Source organism: Kogia breviceps, chromosome 13 (genome assembly GCF_026419965.1).
Source record: "Kogia breviceps isolate mKogBre1 chromosome 13, mKogBre1 haplotype 1, whole genome shotgun sequence".
NCBI lineage: Eukaryota > Metazoa > Chordata > Mammalia > Artiodactyla > Physeteridae > Kogia > Kogia breviceps.
In genome coordinates this window covers 57,683,364-57,705,485 of record NC_081322.1, presented here as the reverse complement: position 1 = coordinate 57,705,485, position 22,122 = coordinate 57,683,364, and the positions used below count along the sequence as shown (strand labels likewise).

General features: G+C 38.5%; 1 protein-coding gene across 3 annotated transcripts in view; it reads left to right on the top strand.

The window, feature by feature from the left end:
* The window catches only part of THEMIS (thymocyte selection associated), a 173,900-nt gene that overhangs the window by 65,608 nt on the left and 86,170 nt on the right, over positions 1-22,122 (top strand). For all 3 annotated transcript variants that reach the window (XM_067011289.1, XM_059083567.2, XM_067011290.1), the window contains exon 4: positions 15,723-16,771. In XM_067011289.1, the coding sequence (XP_066867390.1) occupies positions 15,723-16,771 (1,049 nt within the window). The remainder of the gene's footprint in view (positions 1-15,722; positions 16,772-22,122) is intronic.

Below are 22,122 nucleotides of genomic sequence, written 5' to 3'. Positions count from 1 at the left end.
GTATATACATATATATTTTTATTTATTTATTTATTCTTAAACTACCAATAATTAACGTTTGATCATTCAGGGTTCTCCAGAGAAAAAGTATATAATATTATATAAATTGATATTATATATAATTGTATTATATTATCTATACATGATTATATATTAATTAGTTATTTAATTAATTTTAAGGCCTTGGCTAATGTAATTATGGGGGCTAATAAGTTCTACATCTATAGGACAGGCTGACAAGCTGGAAACTCAGGCAGAAGTTTTATGCTGCAGTCTTGAGGCAGAATTTCTTCTTCTCTGGGAAACTTCTGTTTTTGCTCTTTAGACCTTCAGCTGATTGGATGAGGCTTATCCACATATTGAGGGTAACATCCTTTACTTAAAGTCAAGTTATTTGGATGGTAACCACATCTACAAAATACCTTCACAGCAACACGTAGATCAGTGTTTGATTAAATAGATGGCTACAACAGGCCAGTCAAGTTGACACATCAATGAAGAAAACATGTTAATTGTATCATTCAGTATAAGAAGATGGCTCTTCACTTTTCTTAGCTTTTATAAACTAAAAGAAAATGTAAAAGACAGAGTAGTGTTACAAATAAAGCCATATCAAATGCAAGGTTGCTCAAGGAAAGTCCTGATGATTTTTTTCTGCTACAAATGTTGGAGAGTGATCCAAAAGGAACTTTACCTATTTATAAATACAAACAGAAGTAGAACCAGAGGAGGACCACCCAACAAAATGGAAATTCACTGTATAACTTCTCTTAAGTTGAAATGAAACTGAATAAATGGGAAGAAATTAATTCACAGAATATTTGTAAAGAAAACTGAGACCAAATAGATGAACTATAAAGCAAATTTTAATTTAAAAGTCTAGAATGAGGCAAGTTCAGAAATTATTAGTGCATCGAATAATCATTGTATAATGAAGAGTATGATGTGATGCAAAAATGTAAACAAGGGCTTCCCTGGTGGCACAGTGGTTGAGAGTCCGCCTGCCGATGCAGGGGACACGGGTTCGTGCCCTGGTCTGGGAAGATCCCACATGCAGCGGAGCGGCTGGGCCCGTGAGCCATGGCCGCTGAGCCTGTGCGTCCGGAGCCTGTGCTCCACAAAGGGAGATGCCACAACAGTGAGAGGCCTGCGTACCGCAAAAAAAAAAAAAAAAAAGTAAACAAAACAATTCACAGAATAAATGAGAGCTGGAGACAAAATTTATGAAAGCACTTTAGAGAATAATAACTATAGTCTTGGAAAGTAAATAATCAAACTTAGAAAGTGAAAATTTGCAAAAACTACATGAATTGCTTAATAATAATAATATAGGAGAAACTAGAAATTGAGAAAAACTGCAGGCTAGAATTTACAAAATTTGTTAAGAAAAAAATATGTAGAAACAACCATCTTGCTTCAAGACTTGAATAAGATTGTCTCAATAGATTTCCTACCATGTAATGCTAATTCAGGCCTAATTGCAAACAATAGGTCCTTGAATGCTGAGTTGAGACAAAGAGTATTCCAGAATTGAGTATTAGCTGTTCAAGGAAACATGCATTGCCTAACATTAACCAAGCTTAAATGTATACCTTTATTTTCTCTTTAAAGATGATTTTTAGTGGGGTCCCCCAAATTCACACTTGGCTAAAAGAGTTGTTGCAGTGGGAAATGCAGAAAAGCATCACATTATGATTAACATTAGCCTTAACTGTACAGGGATTTTCCCTGAAAGAATAGGCAGAAAGACAATGTTTAATGAAATGACTCAGAAGCAGAGAGAAGAAACCAATGCTACTTTTTCAGAGAAGATGGAATGGAAATTTTTTTCACAAGAGCTCCCTTTGGAAAACCAGAAAACGTACCCAAGCCAGAACAATTCATGTCTACCCAGGAAGAAAATTTGGGAAGTGTAAACTAAGGTTGCATGAGTATATATTGTTTTTACTTTAGATTATTTGAAACTGATAAACTTGTAATAAACACTATCAGGAATGTCTCTCATGCTCTGAGTTGCTGTCTTCTTATCTCTTTATCAGTTTGAAGTCAAGATAACTTTTTTGGGACATTTTCTAATTTAGCTCATTTTCTATAACCATTTTCATTTCTGGTGGTGGGAGGGAGGGTTACTTGTAAGATGATAAAAATGCTTGTTTAAAAATGTATAATATACACACACACACACACACATACACACACACACACACACACACACACACACACTGGATATACCAAAATGTAAGCAGTGGTAGTCTAAAGCTGATAAAGATTGTAGTGTTTTATCTCCCCTCTTATTTTTAAAAAATATTTTTATAAGAGCATGTAACTTCTTGTTTATAAGAAAACCAAAACAAAAAATGTTGATTTATCTTTCTTTTGGACACATATTTAGATATAATGAAATTTGTCATAAAAATTAGTTAAGGCTATTTCAGTTTGAAAATTTAAGTATGTCATTTCCAAATTCTAGATAACTTTTTATTAACTTCTGAAAATTTTATTTTATTTATTTTTTTATACAGCAGGTCCTTATTAGTCATCAGTTTTATACACATCAGTGTATACATGTCAACCCCAATCGCCCAATTCATCACACCACCACCTCCACCCGCTTGCCGCTTTTCCCCCTTGGGGTCCATTCGTTTGTTCTCTATATCTCTGTCTCAATTTCTGCCCTGCAAACTGGTTCATCTGTACCATTTTTCTAGGTTCCACATATATGCATTAATATACCATATTTGTTTTTCTCTTTCTGACTTATTTCACTCTGTATGACAGTCTCTAGATCCATCCACGTCTCAACAAATGACCCAATTTCATTGCTTTTTATGGCTGAGTAGTATTCCATTGTATATATGTACCACACCTTCTTTATCCATTCATCTGTCAATGGGCATTTAGGTTGCTTCCATGACCTAGCTATTGTAAAGAGTGCTGCAATAAACATTGGGGTGCAGTGTCTTTTTGAATTACGGTTTTCTCAGGGTATATGCCCAGTAGTGGGATTGCTGGATCATATAGTAATTCTATTTTTAGTTTTTTAAGGAACCTCCATACTGTTCTCCATAGTGGCTGTATCAATTTACATTCCCACCAACAGTGCAAGAGGGTTTCCTTTTCTCCACACCCTTTCCAGTGTTTATTGTTTGTAGATTTTTTTTTCTATCCTTTTTGTGTATGTGTGTGGTACGCGGGCCTCTCACTGTTGTGGCCTCTCCCATTGCGGAGCACAGGCTCCAGACGGACAGGCTCAGTGGCCATGGCTCACGGGCCCAGCCACTCTGCGGCATGTGGGATCTTCCTGGGCTGGGGCACTACCTCATTGTAGTTTTGATTTGCATTTCTCTAATACTTAGTGATGTTAAGCAGCTTTTCATGTGCTTCTTGGCCATCTGTATGTCTTTGGAGAAATGTCTATTTAGGTCTTCTGCCCATTTTTGGATTGGGTTTTTTTTTTTTTTTTTAATATTGAGCTGCATGAGCTGTTTATATATTTTGGAGATTAATCCTTTGTCTGTTGATTCATTTGCAAATATTTTCTCCCATTCTGAGGGTTATCTTTTCGTCTTGTTTATGGTTTCCTTTGCTGTGCAAAAGCTTTTAAGTTTCATTAGGTCCCATTTGTTTATATTTCCATTACTCTAAGAGGTGGATCAAGAAAGATCTTGCTGTGATTTATGTCAAAGAGTGTTTTTCCTATGTTTTCCTCTAAGAGTTTTATAGTGTCCAGTCTTACATTTAGGTCTCTAATCCATTTTTAGTTTATTTTTGTGTAGGGTGTTAGGGAGTGTTCTAATTTCATTCTTTTACATGTAGCTGTCGAGTTTTCCCAGAAACACTTATTGAAGGAACTGTCTTTTCTCCATTGTATATCCTTGCCTCCTTTGTCATAGATTAGTTGACAATAGGTGCGTATGTTTAACTTTGGGCTTTCTATCCTGTTCCATGGATCTGTATTTCTGTTTTTGTGTCAGTATTCATATTGTCTTGATTACTGTAGCTTTGTAGTATAGTGTGAAGTCAGGGAGTCTGATTCCTACAGCTCCGTTTTTTTCCCTCAAGACTGCTTTGGCTATTCAGGGTCTTTTGTGTCTCCATACAAATTTTAAGATTTTTTGTTCTAGTTGCATAAAAAATGCCATTGGTGGGCTCCCCTGGTGGCGCAGTGGTTGAGAGTCTACCTGCCGATGCAGGGGACACGGGTTTGTGCCCCGGTCCAGGAAGATCCCACATGCTGCGGAGTGGCTAGGCCCGTGAACCATGGCCGCTGAGCCTGCGTGTCCGGAGCCTGCGCTCCACGATGGGAGACGCCACAACAGTGAGAGCCCCGCATACCGCAAAAAAAAAAAAAATGCCATCGGTAATTTGATAGGGATTGCATTGAATCTGTAGATTGCTTTGGTAGTATGGTCATTTTCACAATATTGATTCTTCCAATCCAAGAACATGGTATATCTCTCCTTCTGGTGGTATCATCTTTAATTTCTTTCATCAGTGTCTTATAGTTTTCTGCATACAGGTCTTTTGTCTCCCTAGGTGGGTTTATTCCTAGGTATTTTATTCTTTTTGTTGCAGTGGTAAATGGGAGTGTTTCCTTAATTTCTCTTTCAGATTTTTCATCATTAGTGGATAGGAATGCAAGAGAGTTCTGTGCATTAATTTTGTATCCTGAAACTTTACCAAATTCATTGATTAGCTCTAGTAGTTTTCTGATGGCATCTTTAGGTTTCTCTATTATGTTTGGTATCACGTCATCTGCAAACAGTGACAGTTTTACTTCTTTTCCAATTTGTATTCCTTTTATTTCTTTTTCCTCTCTGATTGCCGTGGCTAGGACTTCCAAAACTATGTTGAATAATAGTGGTGAGAGTGGACATCCTTGTCTTGTTCCTGATCTTAGTGGAAATGCTTTCAGCTTTTCACCATTGAGAATGATGTTTGCTGTGGGTTTGTCATATATGGCCTTCATTACGTTGAGTAGGTTCCCTCTATGCCCACTTTCTGGAGAGTGTTTATCGTAAATGGGTGTTGAATTTTGTCAAAAGCTTTTTCTGCATCTACTGAGATGATCATATGGTTTTTATTCTTCAATTTGTTAATATGGTTTATCACATTGATTGATTTATGTATATTGAAGAATCCTTGCATCCCTGGGATAAATCCCACTTGATCATGGTGTATGATCCTTTTAATGTGTTGTTGGATTCTGTTGCTAGTATTTTGTTGAGGATTTTTGCATCTATATTCATCAGTGATATTGGTCTGTATTTTTCTTTTTTTGTAGTACCTTTGTTTGGTTTTGGTACCAGGGTGATGGTGGCTTCATAGAATGAGTTTGGGATTGTTCCCTCCTCTGCAATTTTTTAGAAGAGTTTGAGAAGGTTGACTTTTAGCTCTTCTCTAACTGTTTGATAGAATTCACCTGTGAAGCCATCTGGTCCTGGACTTTTGTTTGTTGGAGGATTTTTAATCACAGTTTCAATTTCATTACTTGTGATTGGTCTGTTCAAATTTTCTGTTTCTTCCTGGTTCAGTCTTGGAAGGTTAAACCTTTCTAAGAATTTGTCTGTTTCTTCCAGGTTGTCCATTTTATTGGCATAGGGTTGCTTATAGTAGTCTCTTAGGATGCTTTGTATTTTTGTGGTGTCTGTTGTAACTTCTCCTTTTTCATTTCTAATTTTATTGATTTGAGTCTTCTCCCTCTTTTTCTTGATGAGTCTGGCTAATGGCTTATCAATTTTGTTTATCTTCTCAAAGAAACAGCTTTTAGTTTTATTGATCTTTGATACTGTTTTCTTTGTTTGCATTTCATTTATTTCTGCTCTGATCCTTATGATGTCTCCTTCTGCTAACTTTGGGTTTTCTTTGTCCTTTCTCTAGTTCCTTTAGGTGTAAGGTTAGATTGTGTATTGGAGATTTTTCTTGTTTTTTGAGGTAGGACTATATTGCTATAAACTTCCCTCTTAGAACTGCTTTTGCTACATCCCGTAGGTTTGGGATCATTTTGTTTTCATTGTCATTTGTCTCTAGGTAGTTTTTGATTTCCTCTTTTTTTTTTTTTTTTTTTGCGGTACACGCGGCCTCTCACTGTTATGGCTTCTCCCCTTGCGGAGCACAGGCTCCGGACATGCAGGCTCAGCGGCATGACCCACGGGCCTAGCCGCTTCACGGCATGCGGGATCTTCCCAGAGCGGGGCACAAACCTGCATCGCCTGCATTGGCAGGTGGACCCTCAACCACTGCGCCACCAGGGAAGCCCTTGATTTCCTCTTTGATTTCTTTAGTGATCTCTTGGTTATTCAGTAACGTATTGTTTAGCCTCCATGTGTTTGTGTTTTTTACATTTTTTTTCCCTGTAATTTATTTCTAATCTCAAACTTGTTGTTTGAAAAGATGCTTGATATGATTTCAATTTTCTTAAATTTACCAAGGCTTGATTTGTTACCCAAGATGTGATGTATCCTGGAGAATGTTCCGTGTGCACTTGAGAAGAAAGTGTAATCTGCTGTTTTTGGATGGAATGTCCTATAAATATCAATTCAATCTATCTGGTTTATTGTGTCATTTAAAGCTTCTGTTTCCTTATTTATTTTCATTTTGGATGATCTGTCCATTGGTGTAAGTGAGGTGTTATTAAAGTCCCCCACTATTATTGTGTTACTGTCGATTTCCTCTTTTAGAGCTGTTAGCAGTTGCCTCATGCATTGAGATGCTCCTATGTTGGGTGCATATATATTTATAATTGTTATATCTTCTTCTTGGATTGATCCCTTGATCATTATGTAGTCTCCTTCCTTGTCTCTTGTAACATTCTTTATTTTAAAGTTGATTTTATCTGATATGAGTATTGCTACTCCAGCTTTCTTTTGATTTCCATTTGCATGGGATATCTTTTTCCATCCCCTCACTTTCAGTCTGTATGTGTCTCTAGATCTGAAGTGGGTCCCTTGTAGACAGCATATATATGGGTCTTGTTTTTGTATCCATTCAGCAAGCCTGTTTTTTTCAGTTGGAGCATTTAATCCATTTACGTTTAAGGTAATTATCGATATGTATGTTCCTATGACCATTTTCTTAATTGTTTTGGGTTTGTTTTTGTAGGTCCTTTTCTTCTCTTGTGTTTGCCACTTAGAGAAGTTCCTTTAGCATTTGTTGTAGAGCTGGTTTGGTGGTGTTGAATTCTCTTAGCTTTTGCTTGTCTGTAAAGCTTTTGATTTCTCCATCAAATCTAAATGAGATCCTTGCCAGGTAGAGTAATCTTGGTTGTAGGTTCTTCCCTTTCATTGCTTTAAGTATATCATGCTACTCCCTTCTGGCTTGTAGAGTTTCTGCTGAGAAATCATCTGTTAACCTTCTGGGAGTTCCCTTGTATGTTATTTGTCATTTTTCCCTTGCTGCTTTCAATAATTTTTCTCTGTCTTAATTTTTGCCAATTTGATTGCTATGTGTCTTGGTGTGTTTCTCCTTGGGTTTATCCTGCCTGGGACTTTCTGCACTTCCTGGACTTGGGTGCCTATTCTTTTCCCATGTTAGGGAAGTTTTTGACTATAATCTCTTCAAATATTTTCTTGGGTCCTTTCTCTCTCTCTTCTCCTTCTGGCACCCCTAATGCAAATGTTGTTGCATTTAATGTTGTCCCAGAGGTCTCTTAGGCTGTCTTCATTTCTTTTCATTCTTTTTTGTTGATTCTGTTCCGCAGCAGTGAATTCCACCATTCTGTCTTCCAGGTCACTTCTCCGTTCTTCTGCCTCAGTTATTCTGCTATTGATTCCTTCTAGTGTAGTTTTCATTTCAGTTATTGTATTGTTCATCTCTGTTTGTTTGTTCTTTAATTCTTCTAGGTCTTTGTTAAACATTTCTTGCATCTTCTCGATCTTTGCCTCCATTTTTTTCCGAGGTCCTGGATCATCTTCACTATCATTATTCTTAATTCTTTTTCTCGAAGGTTGCCTATCTCCACTTCATTTAGTTGTTTTTCTGGGGTTTTATGTTGTTCCTTCATCTGGTACATAGCTCTCTGCCTTTTCATCTTGTCTCTCTTTCTGTGAATGTGTTTTTTTTTCCACAGGCTGCAGGATTGTAGTTCTTCTTGCTTCTGTTGTCTGCCCTCTGCTGGATGAGGCTATCTAAGAGGCTGTGCAAGTTTCCTGATGGGAGGGACTGGTCTTCTCATTCAGTCTTAACAATAAACCTGCCAGTGTTGGAGGGTCTCCTGCAGAGTTGGGGGCAGCTGTGGCTCACCCTGGGGACAAGGACACTGGCAGCAGAAGTTCTGGGAAGTACTCCTTGGTGTGAGCCCTCCTGGAGTCCACCATTTGCCCCACCAATGGGCCTCAGGGCAAACAACCTCTAGGTAACTTTTTTTTTTTTTAACATCTTTATTGGAGTATAATTGCTTTACAATGGTGTGTTAGTTTCTGCTTTATAACAAAGTGAATCAGTTATACATATACATATGTTCCCATATCTCTCCCCTCTTGCATCTCCCTCCCTCCCACCCTCCTCTAAGTAACTTTTAAAAAATATTTTTATTTTAACTTTTGGCTATGGAGAACTTAAAACATGCAAGAGTAAAGAGAATAGTATAAGCAATAAGAAGGGTTTTGTTTTAATGTATTATCTAACATAACAGTAAAATATATAAAGTTTGAAGTTGATGCAAAAACAATTAAGTATAGTGAGTTGTCAGTATAGTGGTTATCTATGGGCTTCATGGCAGTTAGTAGAGCAAGGTAAATGCTCTGAATCCAACTTCTCTTCCCATTGTGCTGTCAAATTAATCTGCCAAAATCTACTTAATTTGGTTGTTATTAATCTCAAATATTCCAGGGGCAGATCCATCTTCAGACATAGTCTTACTTTTAGTGGGCCTCCTGTCCCGATTCCCTACTCTAGTTTAAAATCCTGAGGCTTACTTTCAGTGGGCCTCCTGTTCCGATTCCCTACTCTAGTTTAAAATCCTGAGGCTGAATTACATGTTAATCACTGACTATATCCTATTTAGTCTGCTTCCTTATCTAAGACTGTGGTTTTCTTACCACCTATGATATTCTTTCTGCTATCCTATCTTGGCTTGTAATATTTCTCCATCCTTAAAGACTCATGTTGTAGCCACCTCTTTCCTAATATCTATCTTTATCCCCATCCAAAAACTAGATGTGTTATTTATTCAACTTTTTTTGTCTACTATGGTTTTAATTGAGCCTTTTACATGATTCCATTTTCTTTCTTCCTCAGCATATCAATTATACTTTAAAAATATTTTTAGTCATTGCCTTACAGTTTGCAATAAGCATATATAATCCAAGTCCAACTTTCAACTAACACCATACAACTTCATGGCTAGGGCAGGTACTTTATAACAGAGTATTCCCAATTACTCTCTCTTGTCCCTTGTAACACTGCCATCATTCATTTCATTATCCATGAGCTATTATCATTCCAATATATTGTTGCTATTATTATTTTGAACAAACTGTTACCAGTTATATCAAATAAAAATAAGAAAAATAAAACATTTTATTTTGCCTTCATTTATTCCTTCTCTAATACTCTTCTTTCTTTATGTAGATCTGAGTTTCTGACATATTTTCTTCTCTGTGAAGAACTTATTTTATATTCCTTGCAAGGTAGGACTACTGTTGACATATTCCCTCACTTTTGTTTGTCTGAGAAAGTCTTTATTTCTCTTTCACTTTTGTAGGGGAGGTAAAATTTTACCTTTACCCTCTTAGGGTTTTTTTGGCTGGGCCAGAGAATTAAACTGACCTTAGAAAGATGAAGAGGAGAAAAGCAAACAAATTTGCATAAGTTTGACATGGAAGCCCTCATAAGAAAATGAAGACCCAAAGAAATGGTGAAACCTGCATGTTTTTAAATTGGGTTGAACAGCTGAGCTATTGTGGAAAAGTAAACTATGAGGTGAGGCCTGAGAGGATACAAATTATTTTAACAAGGTCTGTTTATACAGAATTCTCTTGGCTTTGACTCCGTTAGAAGAGTGTTTTCTTTCTCCTGGTACTGAGGGCATCTTTAACATGAGAGTTTTTAGCTCCTGTTTTCAGGGAGAAAGGGGAGATTAGAATGTTCTTTTTGAATGTGCTGTTTTTCAAGTGCATTTAGCTCAAAATAATCCTTAGGGCTTCCCTGGTGGCGCAGTGGTTGGGAGTCCACCTGCTGATGCAGGGGACAGGGGTTCGTGCCTCAGTCCAGGAAGATCCCACACGCCACGGAGCGGCTAGGCCCGTGAGCCATGGCTGCTGAGCCTGCGCGTCCAGAGCCTGTGCTCCACAAAGGGAGAGGCCACAACAGTGAGAGGCCCACGTACCACACACACAAAAAAAAATCCTTAAACCAAAGTGATATATTTTGGGATGGCATATTCTGCCACCCTGGACTTTTGAAGGATAATTTTGTCACATATAGAATTCTAGGTTGGTAATTTTTTCTCTTTCAACACTTTAAATATGCCATTTACTCTTTCTGCTTTCATGGTTTCTGAAGAGAAGTCCAGTGTAATTATTATACTCCTTCCTCCACAGGCAAGGTGGGTTTTTTCTTCTGGCTTCTTCAAGTTTTCTCTCTTCTTTGATTTTCTGCAGTTTGAATATGATATGCTTAGGTGTTGACTTTTTGTCTTTACCTTGCTTTTTGTTCTGTAAACTTCATTAATTTTGGAAAATTCTCAGCCATTATTACTTCATTATTGCTTCTATTCCTTTCTCTCCTTTTTTTCCTTCTGGAATTCCTATGCACATATGTTACAACCTTTGTAATTGTCCCACAGGTCTTGGAAATTGTGTTGTTGTTTTTCATTCTTTTGCTTTTCAGTTTGGGAAGTTTCTATTGATTTATCTTCAAGCTCACTGATTCTTTCCTTAGCCATGTGTAGCCTGTTGATGAACACGTCACAGTTATTCTTTAAGTCTTTTCCTGTGTTTTCAATTTCTAGAATTTCCTTGTAGTTCTTTCCTAGAGTTTCCATCCCTCTGCTTACATTAGCTGTCTTTTCTTACATTTTCTTCCATTAGAGCCCTTAATATATTAATCATATTTTAAGCTGCCAGTCTGATAATTCCAAAATCTCTTGCATATCTGAGACTGGTTTTGATGCTTGCTTTGTCTCTTCAGACTATGCTGTTTGCCTTTTAACATACCTTGTAATTTTTTGTTGAAAGCTAGGCAGGATGTATAGGGTAAAATCAACTGAGGTAAATAGGCCTTTTGTATGAGGTTTTAGGCTAGGAGTTAGGCTGTGTTCACTGTTTACTGTACCTGTAGTTGTCAGAAGCTAAAATTTTACATAATATCCTTGTTTATTGTTTTCCCTAGAGATCCCTTCTTAAATAGGGTCATAAGTGCCATTCTTTTCACTGTAATCTCCTGTTATTCTGTAGACGTCTTCTTGATATGGTTGGTGAGGTGTAGGGGAGGGGAAGCATTCTGTAATCCTGTAATTAGGTCTTAGTCTTTTACTGACCCTCTTCTCAGCTTTTCTCCCCACATCTCTTTAGTGAGACAGAATGTCTATAAGGGGCTTGGGTTGGGTAATTCCTTTCCCCCACATCAGTTATTAGACTGGTAAAACCCAAGTTGGTTAGGCTGTGGTAAAATAGTTTTCTTTCACTCAGGCCTTTTTTCAGGAGACGTGAGTGATCTGAGTGTATTTCAAAATGGTTACTTTTCCCGTCACCCTGCCTAATGCATGAGGGGAATTTTCTCAGATCTTTACTCTGAGAACCTGGTGGGGCTCCTGGACGTAAACTCAGGAAACTGTGGGGGGGGATCCTGCTAAGCCTGGCCCTCCAGAAGTTTTATCTCTCAAGCTTGTCCATGCTTCTTCTCCAGCAGTTAGTCAATTACTCTTAAAGTGTTCTTACCTTCACTGGCTCCATCAGTGGTTTCTGCCCCCTATAAGCTGTAACTTTCTGTATTCACCCATCTTTCTAGTTTTGGAGGTGACAGTTTTTCCTGTGACTTCAATTATCTGATGGATCTAAGAAGAGTTGTTGATTTTCATTGCATGTGCTATTTCCCTGTATTGAATATTCTTTTAAAGGGTATGCATCATGATAATTTTATACCCTAAAATGTCTAGATTATTATTTTGTAGAAATTAAACAATAAAACTATTTATTGTATTGAATAAGTCATTGAGTAAGATAAACTACAACCTAAAGCAACAAGTTTTAAATGAAATATACAATACATTCTGTGATGTATAGCTGGAGTTTTAGCAGTAGAAATTTTTCTCCCCCCAGTGAAATTTTACTTGGAACTCCACTTGCTTACTAGATCACAACTTTTACAGCTCAACCAAGAACATTGTTCTGGCAATTGTTTTTCATTCATTCAGTTCATTTATTGAGTATCTACTATGTGCTAGGGACCATGCTAGACACTAGGATATGTTGGTGAACAAAACAATCAAAGACTCTTATCCCTGTGGAGCATAAGTTCCATTTTGGGGAAACAAACAATAAATAATGATGATAATAATAATAAGCAAACTATATCGAATGATTGAAGCTAAAGGATGACATTGAAAATAGAGAAACAGAGAAGGGCAAAGGACAGAGATAGTTGCATTTTTCAATAGAGCACTGTCTTAGTCCATTTTGTGGTTATAACAAAATGCCATAGACTGGATGGCTTATAAACAACAGAAATTTATTTCTTACAGTTCTGGAGATTGGGAAACCCAAGATCAAGGTGCTGGCAGATTTGGTGTCTGGTGAAGGTCTACTTCCTAGTTCATAGGTGGCTGTTTTCTCATTGTGTCCTCACATGTCAGAAGGGCAAGGGAGCTCTCTGGGGTCTCTTTTATAAGGACAATAATCTCATTACATAATTACCTCCCAAAGGTCCCACCTCCAAATACCATCACATTGAGGATTAGGTTTTAACGAATGAATCTGGGGGAGGGGAACAAAAATTCAGACTATGGGAAGCACATTTTGGGGAAGTCTCATGGAGAAGATGACATTTAAGCAGACATGAAGAAGAAGAGGTGTTGGCCATAAATATATCAGGCTGAAGGATGTGGCAGGCAGAGGAAACAGGCTTTTTGAAAACCTTATTAACAACAAGGAGGTCATGGAGGGAGCAGTAAATTAGAATGAGGCAACCCGGTGGCAGATGAGATCAACGTGGTACCTAGGACCTCAGTAAGGGCTTTCACTTTTACTGAAGTGAAAAGGACTGCCACTGTGCGGCTATGAACAGGAGAAAGATATGATCAATTTAACATTTAAAAAGACTGTCTGGCTTCCCTAGAAAGATTTGACTGTAAGAAGACTGTTTAGGAAGCCACTGCAATAAACCAGGCAAGAAATGATGTAGCTTAGATCAGAGTAGTTCTGAGGTAATGGATGTTGTGTGTTAGGAAAAAAAGAGAGAGAAGCTAAGATGTCTCAGATTTCTGCACCAAACAAGGTGAATGAGCAACCAGATAGATTAGGTTTGGGTTGGGAAGATCAGAATTTCAGTTTAAGCATGTTCATTTTGAGACAGCTGTTAGATAGCCAAGTGGAGATCTTAAATAGATATTTGGAGTGCAGGAGAATTATTTGGCTAGAGATACATGTTGGGGAATCATCAGCATACAGATGGTACTTAAAAACATGAGACTGTGTAAGATCATGTGGGTGTGAGTGTGGACAGAGAAAGGAGGAGAACCAAGAAACATTAAAAGGTGTGTGTGGCGGGGGAGAGTGGGTGGTACGTAGAGGAGAAGAAACCAGAAAAAAAGTTGAGAAGAATTATAAGATAAGAAGGAAATAAGTGAGGTAACTCTAGCAAAGAGTCTAATCTACTCTGTCAAGTGCTGCTGATATATCCAGTAGGATGAGATAGGCTAGCACATCTTCAGTGAATTTGGTACAGAAGTATTGAAGATAGGTCAGGAATTGGGTACATAAAAAATTAACAGAAGTTAGATAACCTGGCCCGGAGGCTTTCTCTGGCAATAAAGTTGTCCTAAGTTATTAAGACAATTCTTTCCCCACTGTACCCATTGTGCCCAAATACAGACTGGGATCTAGCTTGCATTAGGGTCCCTATGGTCAATTTAAAGCCCTCAGAAAGTCCTTAATGGCATCTGTTCTACCAGTGTCAGGTTGTTCCCTCAACTTGAGAAATGACCTGAGTCTATGAACCCATCTAGTCCGAGCTCTACAATTCTTAAACACAGTTCATTTTGATTCAAATAAGTGTGATTTTAAAGTTTCTAAGATTACCTTGGGGTTCAGGGAAACCTGTGGCAACAATCTCAAAGGTTTGGGTTTGCTAAACTTTATAAAATGAACTGGTAAAGGTTTTTTTTTAGCGGTCCCCCCCCCTTCTTTTTTTAATGGAGAATCTTTACAATTTTTATTGAACTTCAGCCTATAGGCAGCCATCGGTTTTTTTCTTTTCTCTATTTTATGTTCAAGAAAATAAAATAATGCAATTTCATACTGTGTTTTTAGGAACTCTGTTACATAGCATGTGCAAGTAATATGACACAAATTATAGTTTTCAGAGGCTGCATAAACAGTAATATAAAATGTAATAATATAGGTAATGTTTTATAAGAGAAACATTCTGTCTTCTAAATCTTCCAAATTATTAATCTTCAAAAGCATACCCGGAAGAAAGAATATTGACAGACGGGTGCCTAGATGTACTGGGAAACAATGGTAGATGGTGAAAAGGCTATAAAACATTAAGTGTTAAGAAATTGTCAAGAAAGTATAAACCATTATAAAATCCTGTTGACATTAACATATAACTTTATTTTTTAATGAAAGACCATTTATAAGGATACTATGTGGGACAGTATATGGAGAGCAGAGGATTTCAGGACAATATCTTAAGTGTCTCTGTAGTCTCAAAGAAAGACTTCTGAGACAGTGGGCTCTTGGAAAGAATACAGAGATTCATTAGTCCCCAGGGACACATTAGGCAAAGAATACATTGGTAAGCACTCTACCAGCAAATCTAGGGTTCCTGAGTGGCTCCTTTGACTGTAACCCATCCTATGCCACTCCTTTTCTAACTAGATGTTAATATAGCACCAGCAGAGAAAGAAATCGTTTTCACATTGGAAAAAGACTGTATTTTGGTATCCATTTCCATATATTAATCTTGAGTACTTTATATCCCAAGATTTTGCAATACGGTTATATCCCACAGGATAGAATTTGTATATAGAATGTGTCCTGGGCCTTATGCAGGGAGAGTCTTACTTGGAGTACCCAGCCTTTCTTCTAAGATAATTTTATGTGCAATATCTGGACCTCAAAAGCATGACCTAAAATGATATAATAAATTTTCTGGAAAAACACATACATATACATTTAAACACGTGCACATATATTCATGTATGTTATGTGTGATGAAACTACAAAGGAAAACAAGGGAATGGTTAACACCAAACAGGAGAATGATTACTCTTAGGTTGCAGTGAGGAGGATGTGATTTTCGTAAGGTTTGTAGGGCTCCAAGATACTGGTTAATGTCTATTTCTAAAACTAGGCAGATTTGGGGGTATTGTTTTTATTTACCATCTATTTCATTTTTAAATTTAAAAAAGGAAAGTCACACATAAGAAATGTTATATCGTGAGCATCTGAGATTTTTTTTTAATGAAATTTATTTATGGTACCCCTGGAGTGATTTTAATACTACTTCAGAGCAACATTTTGATACACAAAATGTCTTTTTGTTTTTTTGTTTTCCAGTTAGAAAGGATATAGTCCGTATCCTCCCCAGTTTAGATGTTGAAGTCAAAGACATTACAGACAGTTATGATTCCAACTGGTTTCTTCAGCTGTTATCTACAGAAGATCTTTTTGAAATGACCAGTAAAGAGTTCCCCATAGTGGCTGAAGTCATAGAAGCGCCCCAAGGAAACCAGCTACCCAGAAACGTTTTACAACCTGGGAAAACAATTGTGATCCACAAAAAGTGCCAGGCATCAAGGATCTTAGCTTCAGAAATTAGAAGCAATTTTCCTAAAAGACACTTCTTGATCCCCCTTAGCTATAAAGGCAAATTCAAGCGGCGACCTCGGGAGTTCCCAACCCCCTATGACCTTGAGATAGCAAAGAGTGAAAAGGAGCCTCTCCACGTGGTGGCCACCAAAGCCTTTCATTCCCCCCATGACGAGCTGTCATCTGTATCTGCCGGGGACCAGTTTCTAGTCCATCACTCACAGACGACGGAAGTCCTCTGTGAAGGGATCAAAAAAGTGGTGAATGTTCTGGCTTGTGAAAAAATCCTCAACAAATCCTATGAGGCAGCACTGCTCCCTTTGTACATGGAAGGAGGTTTTGTAGAGGTGATTCATGATAAGAAGCAGTACCAAATTTCTGAGCTCTGTGCACAGTTCCACTTGCCCTTCAATGTGAAGGTTTCTGTGAGAGATCTTTTCACTGAAGAAGACATTTTGGCTGCCACACCAGGACTACGGTTGGAGGAAGCTATCACAGACTCTTACCTACTCATAAGTGACTTTGCCACCCCCAAGGAGTGCTGGGAAATTCCTGCTGGCCGCGCGAATATGACTGTTCGGTTAGTTAATAATTTGTCTGGGGATCCAGGATCATTTCTAGTCAGGACTCTGGTCGAAGAGATCCCCGAAGAACAGTATTATATGATGCGGAGATATGAAAACTCTTTCTCGTACCCCCCACCTCGCCCTCCCAAACATCCCTCCGTGGAGGAAACAGAGTTAAGCCTGCTCAGCTTAACAGAAGAAAAGACAGTGGGTCTGCCCAAGTCTCCCAAGGTAAGGCTATGATTTTGCAGTTTTTCCTCTTGAGAGTTTTTCTGGAGGCAAGTTATTTCAAGTCTCTTCTGAGTCTGTTTTTTCTTACTTTTCTTCCTTTCATGCCATATTTGAAATGAGCCTTTCTGGTGCACAGTAGATGACTGAACATCAACAGAGCCTAAGCTGTTACAGCGTTTTGTATTTTGATGCTTAACCAGTAGATGTGACAAGAAGTTTAGGAATTAGAACTAGCAGGGGTGACACATGATTACAAACTGCTGTTTTGGTGTGTTTTGGTAATTAGGAATGGCTTAGGTGCCTCAGAAGCAAACCTCTTTTATTTTGGAAGTGCTGTTCACTTTTTTCTAGGTGGAGTTGTTTTAATACTTCATCCAGGAAATGAGCACACAATCAACTCCCTTCTTCTGGGGGCGGGGGTACCAGTAGCATGCATCTATAACACATGTCTTCATTTTGTTTTATGTGTGGAAAGATGTAAAAATATCTTGGCAGAACTGTGTGAGAACATGGGCATCTGCCCACATTCTGCCTGTCTGAGAATTGTCATCTTTAACAGTTAGTTCTATTGAAAAACAAAATCAATAAAATTGCAGGCAGTATGAGATCATTACAGAATCCACAACTCCATAACCACTCTGAAGATGGGAGGGAAGGGGTTTCAGCTTCATTTCTGCTTAAAGTTTTTGCCTCTTGAAAACTGCCTGCTGAGTGCCTGGAAAGCACTTGCCCTTACACCAAGGAGCTTAAGTCGTTTATCTGGCAGGCAGTGGTTCTCTGGTGTGTGGAAATAGTGCATTCTGCCCTGGCAGATGTTGTGCTAGCAGCTTGGGGCAACAAAGCAATTAGTAAAACAAAGAGAGATGCTGTGTTTACTCTCTATACTCAGGAGTGATAGCAGCCTCAGGCTTCAAGGATGTTGGTATGGAAATACATTTAATTCTACATTTCAAAGATTGAATTCTGATTGTATGCTGGGGAAATCCAGTAAACATCTTCAAACTCATCCTCAGGAAAAGATAAAACCAGCAGAAATTTCCTTTCCAGAAAAATCAATTTTGGAGTCATTTTGAAACTAAACTAAACAACTGTTTCCAAATAATGTCGATTAACAGGCTGCTATTAATGTGGAGAGTGCCTGGCTTCTCCTGTTTAATATGTTTTTATTACTGAATTGAATGATGTGAGAGATGGAATGCTGTTGTCATTTTTAGTGGGAAGCAGAATAATGTCCCATTCCCCTACCCCCATCCTCTCACCCCCACCCAAGGCGTCTATACCTACGCCTCCAGAACTGTGAGTATGCTACATTGGTTAGTAAAAGAGACTTTGCACTTGTACTTAAAATTAAGGACCTTGAGATGAGATTATCCTGGATTATTCAGGTAGGTCCAAGTTAATCACAAGAGTCCTTAAAATATCTTTGTCACTTAAGGTCAGGGTCAGAGAAAAATGTGACTACAGAAGAATGTTAAAGAGATGCAGCATTGCTACCTTTGAAGATGGAGGAAAGGATCATTGAGCCAAGGAATGCAGATGGTCTCTAGTAGCTAGAAAGACAAGGAAGCATTCTTCCCTAGAGCCTCCAGAAAGGAGCACAGCTCTGCTAACACCTTACTTTTAGTCAAAGAGACTCCTGTTGAATTTCTGACTTATAAAAACTCCAAGATAATAAATTCATATTGTTTAAGGCACCAAGTTTATGTTACAGCAAGAGAAAGCTAACATAGGACATAAAATTGGGAGGGAGGAATAAATAAAAACTTTAGGTAGAAAAATCTGTATTTAAGTTATGACGTGTTTTGCTGACAAAGTGGCTTTTTTTCCCTTTTTCCTTTTAATGAAAGTAGTAGCTCAGGTACCCTTGGAGAACCTCAGGGTATACACCTAGGCTTCAGGTACAACTGGAAACAGGATCTAGAACACAGCCAGAGTGGGTCTTCCTTTTCATCACACATTGGACATTACTTCTGACAGTTCCTGCATCTTGTAGTTTCATCACTAGAGAAGAACATAATCTCTTTGTTTAGTTCCAATTTTTTAAAAGGGAAGGACTTTGGATCACATGCCCATCTCTTGGTTCAATCAATTCATTGGCTACCCCAGCTACAGCCAGGATTGGTGGAGAAGGGAATAAGGGCTAATTGTCTCAAATAATAGAAATATGTCTCAAATAACAGTATGTGAAGGTCTAGAGATATAAAAAAAGTAGATGCCTATTACAATCAGAAAGGAAGAGATCAAAAATCCCAAACTTCTAAGAAAACATTCGTAGAAAAAAATAAATTTAATAAATTTTAAATGCCCTTTGAAAGAGTGTCAAATGAAGATGATCTATGCATTTTATTGGGAGAGAAACTCACAAAACAACAACGTTTCATCTAGGTTACTGCTTGGAAAAACCTTCAGTCCTCCTCCTATGTTTCTCCTTTACTCTCACACTACTGCCACATTCACAACACCTCTGACACCAGATGCATGGAAATTTTTCCTCAGCAAGCCGATTCTTTGACACCAGTTGGGTGTCCTGCAATTATTTAACTCAATTCAGATGCTATCTACCTGGAGATAACATCAGATCCCACAGGTTAATAGCTCAGTCCCACAGGTTAAGAGCTCCGTCCCGCAAGACTGCTCCCCACTTCAGATGCCAATTGCAAGTAGTAGGTCCTCAGGTTACCGACAGCCTCTGTCTGACTTGGCTGCAAATCAGAGGTCCCCAGGACCCCCTCCTCGGGTTCCATTAATTTGCCAGAGTGGCTCACAGAACTCAGGGAAACACCTACTTACATTTGCCAGTTAAAGGATATGATACAGAATACAGATGAACAGTCAGATAAAGAGACATGAAGGGTGAGGTCTGGAAGGGACCCCAGAGCTCAGGAACTTCTGTCCCATAGAGTTAGGATACACCACCCCCCTGCTGTGTGGATGTGTCCACTAACCTAAAAGTTCTCTGAACCGTGTACTTTCGGGAATTTTATGGAAGTTTCCTCATGTAGGCAGGATCGATTATTAACTCCTTTTCAAGTCCTTCTCCCCTCTCTGGAGAATGGGGATTGGGCCTGAAAATTCCAAGCTTCTAATTATGGCTTGGGGTTTCTGGTGACCAGCCCCAATCCAGGAGCCATCTGGGAGCCCACCCAGAGTCGCCTTGTTAGAACAAAAGACACTCCTATCACCCAGGAAATTCCAGGAGATTTAGGAGCCCTGTGTCAGAAGCTGGGGTCAAAGACCAAATATTAGAAAAGAAGATGCTCCTAGTGCTCTTATCATTTAGGAAGTTACAAGGGTTTCAGGAGCTCGGTGCCAGGAACCAGGGCCAGGGACCAATACATATATTTCCTATTATCTCCAGCTACTAAAAGAAAACAAATGCAATTTTGGACTAAATTCATACATGTACGATTCCAGATCAACTTAATAATTCCTAACTACTTGTTCATTTTTCAGGCCCCATATGGATACTTGTGTCTAGTTCTGAGTCCCACTCCTAAAGAATATTGATTACCTGAACATTGTTAAGATATTAAGAGTTGTTTGTTAAGATGTTAAAAAGTCCAAGAGCCATTTCCTTCTGTAAATGGTTTAGGGAACTGAGTGATAGTCTAAACTTGAATGACTTGGTACTAGATGATATTAGTTATTTTATACATTTAAAGAGCTATTTTGTGGCAAAGATTGCATTCTTATTTTCCATTACAACACTAGCTGAGAGTGAAAGGGAGGACAATTTTGGAGTAATATGTTGGAACTTATTTCTTATCCCTGAAAAGGGTTCAGCAGAAGCTAGGAAACCCTAGGTCAGTAATGGTGTCAGGAGATTCCTGCTTGGTTGAAAGTTTATCAGTTGATTGAGAATCTATGATTCTTTGTTTATGATAAGTTTCATAATTTCTGGTGTGGTCGATAAAGAGCTATATTTTCTCTGAAATCAGTTTAAAATGTCAGAGGATGCTATAATTTACCTGTGTGCAGACCTACTGACCTCCTTATTTTCAGCAATTTTTCTCACCATGAAGGTAGGACTCCACTTAGTAGATCGTTTTTGAAATTTAAACAGATGCTCTGTCAGTTTCTGCATCGTGTACTCGAAAAGTCTTGCAACCAACCATTTCTTATGATCACAATGTCATCCTTTTATATATTTCTTTTATATTTCTTCTGATATCTACATTAAAGCTCTTCTATTTATGTATGCATTTGAAGTGGTTGGATAAGACTTTTTTTTAGCACTTTGCAGGCAGGAAGCAGCCACTGAAAACCAGCCTCTAAGGCTTTGGATTGTATGTGGAATATTGCTTTAAATTCAGAGAACAATTTGTAACGGTTATTCAGGGTTTAACTATTCAAACTGACTTAACTTATTAAAATACCTTATTACATATGTAGAGAAGAATATCAAATACTTCATTATATAGTTTACTTTTGTCTTCCTAGTGTCATTAGCTTTACTAGATCATTTCTTGCATTTCACAACAGGATAATTGTACGGGCTGTCTAATTAAGAAACTAAATGTACTCAGTGTTAGCCAAGTTCACTTGTAGTAGGCATCTATTGTCGGTTATGAACCCTACACATTCACCTAAGAAGTTTAGAAATTAAGACTATCTGAGGACAGGTTATTGGAACTAGGATAAATAGAAAGAATTATTTTCCAAGGTAAGATTGTCAACTGTTCTCTAATGCCTAAATAAGAAAAAAACAACTGTAGTAGAAATTTGAGAATTGTGGTTTCGATATAAGCATGGGCAGATGAGATGGCGGATGGATTTCAACAGAATTGACTGCCCACTTCCAGGCCCATGAAGTTTGACATTGAAGGATTTTATTCTTGTTTTTTAAATGTGCTCGTTAGTTAACGAGCACATTTGGGAAAATAATGTATGAAGTGTAAAAAAAAGGGATGAGAGGGCTTCGCTGGTGGCCCAGTGGTTGAGAGTCTGCCTGCCGATGCAGGGGACACGGGTTCGTGCCCCGGTCCGGAAAGATCCCACATGCCACGCGTGGAGCGGCTGGGCCCGTGAGCCATGGCCGCTGAGCCTGCGCGTCCGGAGCCTGTGCTCCGCAACGGGAGAAGGCACAACAGTGAGAGACCCGCGTACCGCAAGAAAAAAAAAGGCGGGGGGGGATGAGAATGTACCAAGTGACCCTTCAAATTTCCTCTTAGGCTTATAACAATGTAAAAATAGTACCTTTAAGAATTGTGGGGCTTCCCTGGTGGCGCAGTGGTTGAGAATCCGCCTGCCGATGCAGGGGTCACGGGTTCGTGCCCTGGTCCGGGAGGATCCCACATGCCGCGGAGCGGCTAAGCCCGTGAGCCATGGCCGCTAGGCCTGCGCGTCCGGAG